The sequence below is a fragment of the Gadus chalcogrammus genome, chromosome 16 (genome assembly GCF_026213295.1).
Source record: "Gadus chalcogrammus isolate NIFS_2021 chromosome 16, NIFS_Gcha_1.0, whole genome shotgun sequence".
NCBI lineage: Eukaryota > Metazoa > Chordata > Actinopteri > Gadiformes > Gadidae > Gadus > Gadus chalcogrammus.
Genome location: NC_079427.1, coordinates 3,305,009 through 3,322,226, shown reverse-complemented (window position 1 = coordinate 3,322,226; position 17,218 = coordinate 3,305,009). Strand labels below are relative to the sequence as shown.

Below are 17,218 nucleotides of genomic sequence, written 5' to 3'. Positions count from 1 at the left end.
CAGGAAGCCATTTCTTACTTAGCCATCCTTGACTAAGACACACAAATGCCCCGAGCCCACACCTCAAAACCACATGTAAAAATTCTAGTTGTTGCTTTAGTTGTTCCTGTTAATCTAGCCCTGCCACTCTCAGAACTTTCTGACACACGCAAATATAATTGCTAAGAGATTAGCTATTAAGGGGAACCAGCAGGCACAGCTATGTTATATTGTAAGTTAAAAGTGCTTCATTCTTCTTGTGAGAGGGTTCCACAAATTAATTCTGTTTCTGCTGAAAGTTTCCATTAAAGCTTGACTATTGATGTTGAGAGTGAGATCTAGGTTGAGATCTTCAGCACGATCAAGAGGACAAACTAAGGGTCTTCTACCAGGGAGCAGAAGGACCAGACGGAGTGATGGAGGTAATGATGTGTAATCCAAGCAAATAAATAACTATTTGAGAATGATACTCCCAGCCCGGGACAGTTTGAGGAAACCTTGAAGTGGTTGGAAAAAGGAACACATTTGAAGAATGACTCTTGAATCAAAGCCTCCAGTGGGACCACAAATCCCAACCAAAGATCACAAAATGAATCAGAAAAACAGGAAGTTAAAAGCTTTTGTAAACGTACTCTTCTGTCCTCTCTTCCCATCGGTCACTTCCTGTTTCTGTGTTTTAAAACACCTCAGCTCTGACCATTCGCTCGGCTCAGACAACACAGAGGGAAGCAAAGGAAGAGCAGGATGACCGTCACTGTCCACCCACATCTCTGGCTAAGAGAACTGAAAGTGCCTCAACGTCCTGTTGGATCCCCCCTTCCGATCAGATCAGATAGACCAGGTCCTGTACTCTCTGGTAAACTCTCCAAGACCCAATGCTGTCCCTGGGTAAGCCCCTTCTGATACTATCTTAGATATTCAACTTTTAACTTCTAAATCTTTGTTAAATCTGCTTTCCAGGGTAACCGATTTTGAAAATGTCTCCATCTTCTTTTCAGGGACACTGACCCGACCTCAGAGTGGTACAGCATACTTAATTCAGATGATAAGTAATGTAGTTTGTAACATTGTAGTGCTATGAATGGATCCTGGTCAAATCTTGAAATTTACAAGCCTAACCCGAGTTTAAAAAACGTAGGATACGCATTTAACTCTACGGGTTTTATATATGCATTTTGTATGCGACTTTGCTATTGTATGATACATTGGCTATTTTGGGTGACCAGGTAATAACATTCTGGCAACCACCACCACTACCAAAATCTGATAGGAGTGAGTGGGAATGGTGTGTGCCAGACAGTGTCAACCTGAACTGCGACATGCCTCCCCTGAATGAAAAAAAAGTTGCCCGGTACTCAGTTGAATCTACACCACCTGCTCATTGCCTGAATGTACTGCACATGTGAGGAGAGGTCTTCAAGGAGAGCGCAACCTACTCCACTTGTATGGTAGATAGCTCCCTCTATAGGCTACATACAACTATTGCATTGCGTTGCGGAGCCGCCGGCGTAGACGATAATGCGCCGCCTGAGAGCTGTGATGTCATCGTGGAGCTGAGACATGAGAATGATGAGGATGATGATATCACCTTCCTACTGTGGCGAACAGGGCACCCGAGGGACACGAATGCTGTGTAGTTTTTTTTTTTTGTGTTTGTGTGTGTATTGTGTCCTAACACATGGTCTGCATTTTACATGCTAGTGTTTTATGTAAGAGATGCTGACATCAAGAAAGTGTCCACAGACACTCCCACTCTCACTTGTCATGCATACAAACTCTGTATATGAAATGCAACCGCAAACCACAAATAATTGTATTTTTCATCTTTCATCTCTCTGTCTCTGTCTCTCTGTCGCTCTCTCGGAGGATGAACAATAGAGGGGATCATGTCCTCTATCTCCATGGTAAATCAGAGCTCGCGCCACTCCCTGCCACGCCTCTCTTTAATAAATCACCTGAGACGACAGGCCTGTCCACACAACCTGGAGCCTACTGTCTCTCTACCTCTTTCCCTCTCTCTATATACCCATACCTCGCTCGCTCTCTCCCTCTGTCTCTCTACCTCTCTGTATACATCTCAACCTCGCTCTCTCTCTCTATAGCTCTGCCTCGCTCACTTGCTCTCTCTCTCTTTTTATCCGTCTTTCTCGTTCTATCTCAATCAGGACGATACGCAGCCTTTCCATGTATTTATCCCTTACTCCCTCCCTTTCCTTCTCTCTTGCTCACACACTCTCCCTCCCTCTTTTGATTTTCCTTATCTATCTCTCTCTCCCAGCCCCCCCCCCCCCCCCCTCCCTCTCACTTTTACTCCTCGTCTCTCGTTCATCTTACTTCCTATTCTGTCCATCCCCCTAGGTGAGTGTGTCGCACAAAGTGTCACGTGATGACGTCCGCAAAACACAAATCTGTAACGGGGGGTTAGGCAGAACCCAAGTGCACAGACTGCTGGTGACAGGGCAGTCCAAAGGTTTCATCGATCGCACAGATGATCAGGGTCGGGCAGGCAGAGTAAACGGGGACAGGCAAGAGTTCGGGAAATCTGGATGTCGTCCAGGTACACAAAGACAACTTATTTAACAGATAATGCCTACCAGATGGTAGGCATTTCTCAGGTCGAGCTTGGTGAAGACCGTTGCCCCCTGAAGCAGCTCAAAGGCAGTGGAGTGTGGTGGAAGGGGATAGCGGTTCTTCACCGTGATGTTGTTCAGGCCTCGGTAGTCGATACAGGGTCTCAGGGACTTGTCCTTACCCACAAAGAAGAAACCCGCCCCAGCCGGTAACGAGGAGGGTCGGATGATCCCCGCTGCTAAAGAATTCTGGATGTACTGGATGTGGAAATAGTCTGCCAAAGACGTTGACGTCGCTTAGCAACAGAAGACGCTGGGGTTGAAAAGTTACCGGACTACTTGAGGAGTGATACCAAAGACGTCATTATAGGCAAAAAGTCCTGTTTTCCTTGACAGCGGTCAATTTATATCTAGCATTCACAGCGAAGTTGTGAAGAGCCCATGCAAGTGAACGGAGCGTTCCACGGCATTGAGAAGACCCGTGTAATAATCCATAATAATTCAACTTGATTTATTTACTTATATATAATTTTTTTTTTAAGTGGTGGGTACAAAATTATTCTTGACGAAATCTGGAGGGGACGCGTCCCCGGCGTAATCGACGCCTGTGTGTACAGCTCTGATGGATTTCAACCTCTCTACTTTGCTCAATATAGCAATCGTTTATGAGTATGAATCTGAATCTTGTTGAATAAATATATATCAGGAAGAATGTGTATTTTGACCTCCGGCAGCCTTTTTTACGGGCACAAAAATACTCAGTATCCTGTCCAAGTTCTCCATTGAGGGTTCATGTATTTTAGTACATTTAAAAAATAAACGTGTTGATGAATACATTCCGAATGTTTGTAAAGTAATGCAGATCACAACTTTCACCACTATGTGGCAGTAGATAATCACATTGAGGCATTTTATTTAGTAGGCTATTCAAACTCTCTATATATATATATATATTCTATTTCTATAATATATATCTATATGATCGTATCTTTATATATATTTACCAACTATATATAATCTAAATATATACGATATTCAACCCCTATATTCTTTATTTTACCTCTATATTTTATATCTATATTTTTTATATTCTGTATTCTACATCAAACGTTATCCTATATGTAGTTTATATCTTTATTCTATATCTATATTCTACATCTATATCCTATATAATATGACTATATTCTACATCAAAATGCTACATGTTCCCCGCTGGTCACCTGACCACTAGTTATTTTCAGGGTAGCTGATAAACTGCACTGCCTGTTTAATGTGGTCTGGGTGAATATCCTCTTTCTACTTTGCATTTGTCTCTGAGGCCCAGCAGTGCATGGTATTCATGCAGTTCATATTAACTGTGTAAAGTGGAAGGAAGAGCTTGAACACATTTGTTTGAGTTATTATCTTAAACTGCCGGCAAAGACGTTTCCACTGACTTTTTCTGTCACACCAGCTACCTCCTTCATAGTAAGAAATATTTTTTACTTGAATTATACTGGTTTACTAAAGAAAGTAACATTCCTATATCAAGCACAATAACCAATTAATGCGATAAAATGAACACAAAGAATAGACATAGAACGTGTATGTTAGTTAAAATTAATACATATTTTGTTTATATCTGTAGAACAACGCCCTGAGAGAAACAAACTATGAATCGTAGAACAGCTGCAAGAGGCTTTGTAGCTTTCCTTCTGTCAGTACCAGGTTTGTACATTTAAATAACAAATATGTTCTGTTTTACTGAATATTGTAGCGTTGCATTTGAGATTTTAAACAGGCTTGTTGACCATTTCCTGATTACCAGGCAGCTCAGAATTCAGTACAACATTGATGGGTTAACTGAGTTCCTTTTTAAAGTGGAACAGACTTAAGTTGAGTCTGTGAACTTATTGTTAGAAGCCAAGTTTGGTCTCCTGCCTTGTATTGTGTATGTTTGTGCACTCAATCCCTTGATGAGATGTAGGATGATAAATCCATGCTGTAGCTGGTTTATCACTAGCTGTCTCACTGTATTCACCACTAGGTGTATCAATAGCTTTTCACTAGCTGCATATTGTTGGTGACCATGATGTTCTTGGACGTTTCTCTGACAGCTCAGTGTTCAGCATGTATCTCTAGTTGCAGGTGCACCTAGCCACAATCTCATATGTATCTTGTGATCATGCATTTCATCAGCTGAACCATAATTCTCATGAGATGTGTTTTTTTTTTTTACAGCATTACAGGGTTATAATAACTGGGCAGTTAATTACCCAGTTAGAAATGTCTGCGGTTTGCGAGGATCAACAGTTGAAATCAGCTGCACCTATAAATACCCTAAACACCTAAAAGTGGAGAAAAGATGGTGGTTTACTAATATACACAATGAGCTAGTAGATCTGAGAGATGATACAGACTATACAGGTCGTATTGATTACCGCTGTGGAGAGCCCAGGTGTGGGTCCTACAGCTGTACTGGAACTTGCACACTGATAATCAAAGGCCTGACACAGAGTGACTCTGCTGAATACAAGTTTAGGGTTACAACAAACAAAGGAGGGGCATATAGTGGTGACCCTGGAGTGAAGTTATCTGTGACGGGTAAACATTGATTGCTAATGAATCTATTCAACTGTTTGTGTGTGTGTGTGTGTGTGTGTGTGTGTGTGTGGGTGCGTGTGTGTGTGTGTGTGTGTGTGTGTGTGTGTGTGTGTGTGTGTGGGTGTGGGTGTGGGTGTGTGTGTGTGTGTGTGTGTGGGTGTATGTGTGTGTGTGTGTGTGTGTGTGTGTGTGTGTGTGTGTGTGTGTGTGTGTGTGTGTGTGTAGGTGTGTATGAATGTGTCTGTGTGTGTGCGTGTCTGTGTATGCACCTGTTTTTTTATTCATTTTTGCGTAATTTCTTTCCTGGCCCAGATATCCAGATGGAAGTGGTCATTCGTCCTAGCAGTCTTTACAGGGTACAGCTGGAATGTCACAGCATGTGTGATTCAACTGGTCTGACGTACACCTGGTACAGGAATGGAATTCGTCAACAATATCAAGGAAGGTTTCTCTGGTTCTACATTAACTCTGACTACAGTGCTTCATGTGCTGTTCAAGGATCCAAACATCTCACCTCTCCATCAGTGTGTAAGAACTCCACAGTACACTGACACGAGTCCGAACGTAATGGGTCTTTAGTGTAACAAAGTGCATGTAATTTAAGTATGAATATCATATATGTTGAGGCAGTCCTCAGCCTCAGGGTAGGCCTACCAGTAGTACAGGGTGGGCTACTGGTACTACTGAACATTTCAGATTTGGGTAGAACAGAAACATACACTACTTGCTTTTGATTTCATCCGTATGAAAAGCAGGATAACAACTAAGTTTGAAGCTATCAAATGTGTGAATTAGAAAAATAGCCGACTGCATAGATTTCCCTCTGGATTATAATTTTCGAAGATAATTCAGATAAAGGGCTCTCCAGTTGTTATGGACGGTTCCTTATTCATTTTTATTATTATTGACATTCTGACCGCAGACAGTCTATAATGTGCCACGTAAAATGACAACCTGCAAGTTGCACTTAAAAATAAACTGGATTCAATACAATGCTTGGACATGCTCATGACACTAGCCTTACAACTTCCTAAGGCTTTCTTTTTATACTTGGGCACACAAACGAATGTTATATAACTGTCAACAGACGCTCCAAAGAACCCCTCAGTGAGTGTCAGGAGTCCCTCTGGTGTAATAAAGGAGGGCAGTTCAGTTAATCTGACCTGCAGCAGTGATGCCAACGCAGCAGCTAACTACACCTGGTTCAGGGACAACCAACCTCTGCTCTGGGAACCAAGTCAACCCAGTAGCAGCGAGGCCAACCCAGTAGCAAAGTACACCTGGTCCAAGGTTACTACAGGTCATCCCCCCGGACACAGTGTCCAAGGACAACAGCTTTCCTTTCATCCCATCCAGTCTTCAGACTCTGGACAATATCTCTGCACAGCTGAGAATGACCTTGGAACAGAAACTTCCTACCCATTCTCTATTGATGTGAAATGTGAGTAAAGAAACACACAGAATGACATCATAACACAGATGTTAAAGTTTGTAAAAACCATGTCAACATTAAGATGAATCATCTCATTCGTCCTGCATTCCATTCAATCCTCAAATGTCTTCTTTATATCATCATTCATATCAATGTACATCATGTTTGATTTACCTCTAGATGGGCCTAAACACACATCTGTGATACCAAGTCCCCCTGGTGAAATAATGGAGGGAGGTTCAGTGACTCTGAGCTGCAGCAGTGATGCCAACCCAGCAGCTGACTACACCTGGTTCAGGGACAACCAACCTCTGCCCTGGGAACCAAGGCGACCTTATACCTTGGACCCAGTCAGCTCTAAAGACAGTGGAACGTACCACTGCCAAGCAGAGAACCAATATGGATATCTGGGCTCCAACTCGGTTTTCATAGATGTCCTGTGTAAGTGGAAAACGATAATAATTGTTACGTCCCTCGCTAGGAAGAGGGAAGACAACATAAAACCTGGTATTTTTGGTAGAGTAAAGTGATTTATTAACACGGAACATGGATATTCAACCACACAAACACACAAATAGAGGAGTTGAAACTACAAAGGAAATCTGTTATATCAAAAAATATATATATCCAAAGGAGGACTCCAGCATACATGCTCATAGTGTCACTTACAAAGGTAAACTGCATATTTGTTTTCAGTAGTTTGAAAAGCTTACCCTGGCCCTGTCCCCAAGTAGCTAACAAGAGCCTCAATCTACTCAACAAACAATTAGTAACGCACAAACCAACATGAGTCAAGACACAGTGGCAGCTATGATTTGCAGCTTGTAAAATCTATACTGTCTAATAACATATTTGCTATATCCGGTATTAGAAATGTTTAGCTGCTATTCATGTATTGCTATATGCCTGGTCAATTAGGAGTCACTGTGATAGTTTATTATTCGACAGCAATCCTATTTTATTATTTAAAACAGCATTCTGTAACCCACTGACACCGTGCACATTGCATGTGCACGGTTTCTTATCTTTAGGATGTAAATATATATCCTTGTGCTTATGACAGACGCTCCAAAGACCCCCTCAGTGAGCGTGAGACCCCCTGGTGAAATAAAGGAGGGAGGTTCAGTGACTCTGAGCTGCAGCAGTGATGCCAACCCAGCAGCTGACTACACCTGGTTCAGGGAACATGGAGGCTCAGTGGAGGAATTAGGAGAGAACTACACCATCAGTAACATCACAACTGAGCTTGGAGGAAATTATTACTGTGAAGCTCGTAATGCAGTTGGACTTCAGAATTCAACTTTGATGTTCCTTAATGTGACAGGTAATTTTTTCTTTAAAATAGCACATTGTTTAAAGACCGAACACTTGAATAATACCTGAGTTCCAGCACCCTCGATACTAAGACACAGACTCATGCAACCGCTCTATTCAATTTGTGATTGGTTTAAATTATGTGTTGCCACTTTTATTAAGTTTGGTGCTGTACGAGCAGTCTAGTTATTTGTATACCCAGTGTACTCTAGAGTACGAGTATCAATAAAAAAAATGTCATCAATTGGAGATCTGTCACATCTAGCCTCTAATATATACATGGACAGCATTTCATCCTTCACATGAATCAAGTGTTAAATCACTGTGTTTCAGCCACACCATCATCACCATCATCAATGTCTACAACTGTGGCAGCAGGAACTGTAGCTGTTTTACTGGCCACCATACTCCTCGTCATCTTCCTCTGGATGAGGTGAGATATTCTCTCTCTATCTCTCCACAATCATCATCATCATTTCTTCTTCTTCTTCTTCTTCTTCTTCTTCTTCTTCTTCTTCTTCTTCTTCTTCTTCTTCTTATCTCTCTGTTCTCTTCCCCAGAAGAAAGAGGGCTTCTAGGAAAGCGAGTGGCCAGGGAGGAAGGCCAGATACCAGGGAGGAGGTGAGAGACAGGAAGCTATTCCTTACTAAGACTCCTTTAATGGACAAGGTTATGTATTAAAGTTGTATTCACGTAATGTTTAGTTATGTCTATTCATTAGAGCTGTCAAGCGATTAAAATATGTAATCGCGATTAATCGCATTAATGTCATAGTTAACTCACGATTAATCGCAAATTATTTTCTATGCTAAATATCCCTTGATTTCTTTGTCCCATAATTCTTCTCATTTGAATTCTCTTATCAACATGGTGAAGTGCATCGGCTTGCCTTGTGCAAATGTTTTTTTATCGATAACAACATTGGCATATACTGATCAAAACAGGACGATACAATTATTATTTTTTTTAAATAAAAGAATTGCGTTAATCGCGCGATACATTTTTTAACGCCGTTAAAATTGGTTTGCGTTAACGCCGTTAATAACGCGTTTAACTGACAGCTCTACTATTCATGCAATGTAATTTCATTCTAATGAAATATCATTAACATTTGTTAACTTATTGTTACATTTCTAATTTATCATTAAGTAAGTTGACTACCCATACAGCTGTGGCTGACGTTATGGGGCAAATTCATTTGTGGGGTAGCCCATTGGTGTTATCCGTGGTCATGTCAATTATACCAAAAATAACTTTACGAGTACCGAAATCCCAGACAAGTTGGACCATTGGGGCAACAAGTCCAGGTTCCTTTTTTTTTATGCGATCAAGAGTGATATATGTGTATATATATATATATATATATATATATATATATATATAGTGCGATCTTGGCTGAGATCAAGGGGACAAACAGAGAGACTTCTGCCAGTGAGCAGAATGAGAAGACTGAGTTATAGAAGTAGAATGTTTAATCCAAGCAAACAAACTGTCACTGAAACCTAGCAATGATTAGAAAGAGGAATATGTTCAAGAAGAAGAGTCCTAAAGTGAAACCTACAGCGGCCTTCACTGTGGAAGCACTAGTCACCCCCAACGGTCTCTAAATGAACCATAAAAACATGAGCTTCTGAACAGCCATTTAGGAGTAAAGTGTTTTCTAAATGTACTACTCTGTACTCTCTCCCCGTCAGTCTCCTCCGTGTCCTGTGTATAACAACGTCTCAGCTCTGACCAATCGCTCGGCTTCTGCAGCACAGAGAGAACCAATAGAAGAGCAGGATGACCCTCACTATGCCTGCATCCACTTCTCTCGCTCTAAGAACCAGGAAGTGCCTTGTGGGTTTGCTGGTGTTCTGGTAGAGTCTGATCATACAGAGCAGGTCCTTTACTCTGCCATCAACCTTAAAAGACCCAAGGCTGTCCCTGAATAAGCACTCTTGATAGTTCTCGAAAATAAACTTTGAGGCTTGAGACTTCATCCTCCAAAGGGACAGCTTGTGGAGGCAAAGGCAAAGCCATTTATAAACATGTACAATTTACTGAGTTTCTTAACTTCTCTTTTTCACTTCTTCTTTTCACTGAAAGTAAACTGATGTAAGATCGGTATACCACCCTCAAATAAACATCCCAGAAAATGCATTATTTTGATATAGAATCAGCATAACATTTCTACCAACAAATTTGTATTTTATTGTCAGAATCTTCACAGTGATTGTGTATATTGTTTAGTTTGTTAGTTACTAAGAATATTCCTCTCGCGAGAGAAAAACGCTTTAAATCATTTCTTTGTCTGTTGATATGGGTGCTGCTATCACAAAAAAAAGAAAATAAATAAACTTACCACAAAAAGTAAGGAAATTTGTGTATGGTTGATTATTTCTCTATGGTTACAATGCTCTTTGGCAATAAATCGTATACCGTTGGAAAGCCTGTATAATTCCCTTTCAAATGGTGCCCCATTTGTAAGGAACAAGCACTTGTGGGATGAGAAGCAGAGTTGAGTATGTGGGTTGCGGCCTTGAAAAATTTGCCAAATCTTCTCTGCCAATCCCAAACAGCCTATTCTGCCATTGACTCGTTTGCTGTTTGTTGGATCGGATGATTGAAGTTTGAAGAAACAAGACATATTGGCAATTAAACAATTTATTCATTTCACAAACAGGAGCCTCAGTAGCGTAAGGAAGAACCATACACAGCCACAACAGCCTGGCACCTCCTCCTTATGCTGGTCACCAGCCTGGTCACACACTGCTGTGGGATGGCATCCCATTCTTCAACCAGAATTTGTCGCAAGTCAGCCAATGTGTTGGTCACTCTGGCACTAACAGCACGCCCAAGGTGATCCCACAAGTTTTCAATGGGGTTGTGGTCAGGACTGTTAGCAGGCCGTTCCATCCTCTCCACTCCCACATTCTGGAGGTAGTCTCTGATAAACCCAGCCCTGTGGGAGCGAGCGTTGTCATCTTGGAGGATAGAGTTCAGTCCCAGACTGTGGGGATATGGGATTGCCACTGGTTGCAGAATCTCATCTCTATATCTCTGTGCATTGAGATTGCCTCCAATGATGACAAGCCTTTTTTTCCAGTGAGGGAAATCAGTCAGCCAAATTCATCACACTGCCTCAGTGTCACACCAAATTTGTACCGGCTGCCAAAATCTAATCCATTCCAAACCTGCCTGGCAACAGATGATCGCGTCGTCCGTTGCCTGGCAACGGACGATCGCCTTCACATAAAGTAAAAAAAGAAGTGTTATCTAGCGATCCGTTATCTGTATTGTGCTATTTCGTCCTTGACCTGCTTTAAACACTCAGTTTACTTGCTAAATTTGATTAAACAATTAAATACAACACAAATATAAAGTAAAAACAAGTGTTATCTAGCGATCCGTTTTCTGTATTATGTTATTTCGTCTTTGGCAACATGAGCGCGAATGTTTTTTGAAACCCGCTTTAAACACTCAGTTTACTAGCTAAATTTGATTAAACAATTAAATACAATACAAATATAAAGTAAAAACAAGTGTTATCTAGCGATCCGTTATCTGTATTATGTTATTTCGTCTTTGGCAACATGAGCGCAAATGTTTTTTGAAACCTTACCGGCAACGGACAACCCTTACGTAATCAGTTGTCTGTTGCCTGGCAACGGACAACTGATGACGTGCCCGGTACAAATTTGGCAGCCGGTACAAATTTGGCGTGACACCTCCACCAAAAGATGTTATTCTATCGGTGCAGCAATCAGCATAGCGTTTTCCAAGTCTTCTCCACACTTTGAACCTACGATCCAACTGCCGTAGGCAGAATCTGGACTCCTCACTGAACATAACGTTCCTCCACATGTCCAAGTTCCAGTGCACGTGTTACCGACACCAGTGCAAACGGGCCTGACCGTGAAGGGCAGTCATGGCAGGACTCCTGGCAGCCCAATGAAACCGGAGTTTGGCTGCTTGTAGTCTGTTCCGGATTGTCTGGGCAGAGAGCCGTTGGCCATATCGTCCTGCAAACCTTGACTGCAAACCTGTAGAAGACAGCCTACGGCACCCAAGTGCTGACAGGGTGATAAAACGGTCTCCAAGGGGTGTCGTCTTCTTGGGACGCCCACTTCGCGGCCTGTCTTTGACATCCCCTGTTATATGGAACATGGCCTTCAGTTTGGAGAGGGTACTAGTGTCAGGTTCCACAAAATGGCAGACGAGAACCCAATAGCACGACAAGAGAAACAGTTCAGGTGAAGAAACATTGTTTAGTCCAAGCAGAGGTCAAACCAGGTAGTCAATCCGTGTAGCAAACAAATTCAGTAGGAGCAGGCAAAAGAGAAGGTCCAAAGTCCAAACAGGTAGGTCAATCCAGTAGGCAGGTCAATCCAGTAGAAGCAGGCAAAAGGGAAGGTCCAAAGTCCAAAAAGGCAGGTCAATACATGAGCAGGCAGGTTCAGGATCAGAATGAGAAGACGCGGGAGAGCTAGGTAAACACACTAGACAATCTGGCAAAGAACTGAGGGAAATGGACCGGTACATATACTGAGGGGCTGATTAGCTGATGAGGAGCAAGCGAGTATGGGGGTGGGGCAGGCCAGGTGAATGAAAACAGCAGGTAATGCAGAGTAGGAGGGAGTGGCAGTCTGAAATGACATGAGTTAGTGTGGCAAAACAGGAAACAGACAAATGAAAAACTAGAACCTTGCTGAAGTTGTGACAACTAGGGATCGCTCCAACTAATGCCGCAACTTGGTTTTGCGGAACACCAGCTTGAAGTTGCCCAATCAGGTGCCAATCAGGTGCCTGATTTGCAGCACCTGGGGGTACCAGAAGCTCAAAATAAGTGTCAATAGCAACAGCAAAATAACCTGCTTGGCAATGGCAGAAAATATTTGGTACAGTGGTACAAAATATTTAATTTAACGCATTGGTCCGATTATACGACAGCCTTTTTTCCCCTCGAAATAGGTCCGAAAAAGTCGGGTCGTCTTATATTCGGGGTCTAGTATTCAGAGCGCATCATCTCTTCTTCGCCTCTACCTTTAAATGTCAATACACATTTGCGGCCCCAGGTGGCGCCAAATATTGGTTCCGGGAAGAAGTAGTCCAGCGTCCTTAACAACCAGCCCGTTACCGGTGTTTAAAGATGGAAAGACAGGCTGGCCATTTAGAGACAAGTGGCTCAAAAGTGGGTCAGGTCAATAAACAACAGTGGAGGAGCTATGATGCCCATTTTAAAATAATGGTCGTCAATAAGGCAGAGTCAAGTAACAACTGCCAAGCTGCCAAGAAGTTCGGGGTCACGGAGTGTAACGTAAGAAGATGGCGAGCACAAAAACAACGTCTCAAAGATGCCGACAGTCAACGCAAATCTGGTCTGCAAATCTTTTTTTCTAAATGTTTGTGTTGAAAACGGGGGGTCTTCTTATAATCAGGGTCGTCTTATGTTCGGACCAATACGGTAGATAAGTTGTAGTTTGTGACATAGTAGGCTAATTCTATGAATTGATCCCGGTCAAATTTTGAAATGCACAATCCTAACCCAAGTTTAAAAAACATGCTATTGTATGATTCATTGGCCATTTTGGGTGACCGGGTTATAGCATTCTGGCGACCACCACCACCACCACCAAAATCTGATAGGAGTGATTAGGAATGGTGTGTGCAAGACAGTGACAACCTGAACTGCTATGTATGCCTCCGCTAAATGAAAAAAAAGTTGACCGGCACTCAGTTGAATCTACACCACCTGCTCATTGCCTGAATGTAGCCTACTGCACATGTGAGGGGAGGTCTTCAAGGAGAGCGCAACCTACTCCACTTGTACATTGGTTTGTATGGTAGATAGCTCCCTCTATAGGCTACATACGTGCTATTGCATGCATATCCACTGCAAGGCTGATTTGGTTACAAGGGCGCTGCTGATGTGATAAAACCTGCCCTCCAATGAGACTGAAAGAAAAGTAGCCCTGAATGCTGACAGCAGTTTGAATTGGTGGGGGGTTAGAAAATGTGAAATTCAGAAAAAAGTATGAGAAAAAAGATGGAGAATCTAGAAATCTAGAAAAAAGAGAGCGAGATGGAGGGAGCGAAGGGCGAGGAAAAATGTCACTATTAATAAATAATGTGTAATTATGCATAATTTCTGTAATTGTATTCTATTTTATTACGATTATCACCATGATCTTAATTATTTACTTATTTCATAAAAATAACTTTTATGGTTTTGTATTTTCACACAGGTTACATATCGGTTAGAATTTCAAAAATCTTGGCCAGTAGCTCGACTAGCCCAAAGGCTACTAGGCTCTGTAATTAGTAATGATGCAACGGCGGACGTGATCGACGTGGGTCTGTTGAAGATGGATTTTAAGCCCTGAAAAAGGTGTCACGGACCAACGCGTTGTGGAGCCGCCGGCGTAGACGATAATGCGCCGCCTGAGAGCAGTGATGTCATCGTGGAGCTGAGAGACATGAGAATGATGAGGATGATGATGTCACCTTCCTACTGTGGCGAGCAGGGCACCCGAGGGACACGAAGGCTGTGTAGTGTTTGTGTGTGTATTGTGTCCTCACACACGGTCTGCATTTTACATACTAGTGTTTTATGTAAGAGATGCTGACATCAAGAAAGTGTCCACAGACACTCCCACTCTCACTTGTCATGCATACAAACTCTGTATATGAAATGCAACCGCAAACTATAAATAATTGTACTTTTCATCTTCCATCTCTCTGTCTCTGTCTCTGTCGCTCTCTCGGAGGATGAACAATAGAGGGGATCATGTCCTCTATCTCCATGGTTAATCAGAGCTTGCTCGCTCCACTCTCGCCACGCCTCTCTTTAATAAATCACCTCTGAGACGACAGGCCTGTCCACACAACCTGGAGCCTACTGTCTCTCTACCTCTTCACTCTCTCTATGTACCAATACCTCGCTCGCTCTCTCCCTCTGTCCCTCATATTTGCTCAGCCTCTCTGTATACATCTCAACCTCGCTCTCTCTTTCTATAGCTCTGCCTCGCTCACTTGCTCTCTCTCTCTCTCTCTCTCTCTCTCTCCTGTTCTCTCTCTCTCTCTCTTTCTCGTTCTATCTCAACCAGGACGATACACAGCCTTTCCATGTAATTATCCCTATCTCCTTCTCCATATCGCTCTCCTTTTCCTTCTCTCTCGCTCTCACACACACTCTCCCTCCCTCTTTTGTTTTTCCTTATCCATCACCCCCTCTCACGCCCCCCCCCCCCCCCCCCCCCCTCTCTCTCTTTCTCACCTTTACTCCTCGTCTCTCATTCATCCTACTTCCTATTCTGTCCATCCCCCTCGGTGCACCATGCTGCGATCCTTTCCTCTCCTCCTCTCCTCCTCTCCTCCCCCCTCTCCCTTCCTCATCTCCTCTCGCCCCTTACCTCTCCCCCGTCATGCCTCTATCCCTCCCCCCCCCCCCCCCGTCCCTCTGTCCCAGCGATGACATCATCCAGAATAATCCCAGGTGGAAGGTGAGTGTGTCACACAAAGAGTCACGTGATGACGTCCACAAAACACAAATAAATAATGAAATAGATAAATAGGATTACAAATAACCAAAAGGACCATTCCAGAGGTCATTCGGATAAACAAAGGAATTCACTGATGCACAATACCCCCAGATGTCTCTCCACCACCAGCTTGGAAGGTCATTAACTCATGAAACACCTCCCCTCTACCACACACAGATACACAGACAGCACCAAACACATTAACACACAGTCAGATGCACACATGATGACGTTGAAAGCCAGTGGGGGGAAATAGTAAAGTGTCTAAAGCAAAAGTTTACATCCATCTAGTGACGCCTCACAAGTTGTCTGTGGGAACTAAAAGGAACATTCAAGTGTCTGTTGTCGTGTACCTTTGATTGTGACCGCCGGAGATATTAACTGCGACAGACGGACTGGATCAGTTAGCTGACCGGACCAGTCTAGCCTGTAAGGCAGTGGTTCCCAAACTTTTTGTGCCCAAGGCACACCAAAGGACAAATACAATTTTCAAGGCACACCTATTGTGCAAAATAGCCTTATAACACGTGTTATCACTAATATCATCTGTTTATCTGTTAAGTTTATAATTATTTACTAATGCCAAATAAGATGTGACAAAGACAACTATTCTACTCATGAAATATTTATCAACAAAATACTTATCATTATAAAACTTTATCAAACTTTATCAAATTGGGCTTAATCAAACACACCCATTTCAACCAGACAGGTGAGGCAAAGGAAACAGAAATTCAGCAGAGAACTGTCCATGAGAAAGCTGCATGGTCCTGAATCTGACCCACAAATTATAACTAACATTTAGAATCAGGCTTTTTTTGTAAATATTCTGCCTACTAACAAATCAGTGGGACACATGTGCCTGTCGGGGCGCACAGATTTTTTTAATCCTTGGTGGCACGGAGGAGAGGGCCACTCGCAAGTCCTGCTCAACAGAGAGCCGTGACCTGGTCTTGTTCTTCATGTAAACAAGAGTGGAGAACGCCAACTCACACCGGTAGGTGGTGGGGAAATGAAGAAGTTGGTCGATAGCGTGGTGGGAGATGGTTGGATATTCTGATGCACAAACCAACCAAAACTGATCGAGTGTGAGCTCACTAAATTTCAGTTTCAGCGTGCGGTCCGCACGGAGCTCTGCGCTCTCGTCTCTCTCCTTCATAGTGAGCTTCTCGTTTGAGGACTCGGACTCCTGGTTGAATGGGTCTCGGATCCAGTCATTGTCCTCTATGTCCGCCACACGTGGAAAATAGCGCTCAAACCTCTCTTTTAAGGTCTGAAGGTGTTCGGAATATATAGCGCGCTCATTGGCTTTGATGTGTCACAGTCTAAATTAAATTCCCACCTGCGCAACTGCGCGAACAGCGAAATGTGGGATCCTCTTTGAGGATTTTTTAAATAGTTTTTAGATAAAGAGTTTGCCTCTGTATTATGGATTGAGTGCATTCAAAGTAGTATATAGTAAATTAAAATAATTATTTTTGTATAGTTGTATACTATATTGCAGTAGGCTTGTCACAAAATCCCACGGCACACTTGGACTTGCCTCACGGCACACCAGTGTGCCGCGGCACACAGTTTGGGAACCACTGCTGTAAGGGAAGGGAGTTGGTTCAATCCCAGACAGGGGTGGCCAGATGAATCACAGCTTCACACTAAAAGTCCCGATGACATAGAAATGAATTAAGTTTGTACTTTGATGGCAGATCCTACTGCTAAAGCTTTGAACAAAGACAACTTACCGAGTGCCTTCAGAACGTTTATAGAATAAAGAAGAGAATGGTTTGTATTCTTTATGTAGAGCTGTAGTTTAAATGTAT

The 17,218-nt window shown here is 42.7% G+C and overlaps 1 protein-coding gene across 1 annotated transcript in view; it reads left to right on the top strand.

Moving 5' to 3' along the window:
- LOC130406069 (B-cell receptor CD22-like) overlaps positions 1 to 10,178 on the top strand; it is a 38,457-nt gene extending 28,279 nt beyond the window's left edge. The window contains exons 2-10 of the mRNA XM_056611440.1: positions 4,177 to 4,256; positions 4,770 to 5,132; positions 5,445 to 5,660; positions 6,220 to 6,573; positions 6,745 to 7,005; positions 7,628 to 7,888; positions 8,212 to 8,311; positions 8,439 to 8,499; positions 9,573 to 10,178. Of these exons, the coding sequence (XP_056467415.1) occupies positions 4,202 to 4,256; positions 4,770 to 5,132; positions 5,445 to 5,660; positions 6,220 to 6,573; positions 6,745 to 7,005; positions 7,628 to 7,888; positions 8,212 to 8,311; positions 8,439 to 8,499; positions 9,573 to 9,812 (1,911 nt within the window). The 5' untranslated portion in view covers positions 4,177 to 4,201 and the 3' untranslated portion in view covers positions 9,813 to 10,178. The remainder of the gene's footprint in view (positions 1 to 4,176; positions 4,257 to 4,769; positions 5,133 to 5,444; positions 5,661 to 6,219; positions 6,574 to 6,744; positions 7,006 to 7,627; positions 7,889 to 8,211; positions 8,312 to 8,438; positions 8,500 to 9,572) is intronic.
- The last annotated feature ends 7,040 nt before the right edge of the window (positions 10,179 to 17,218 follow it).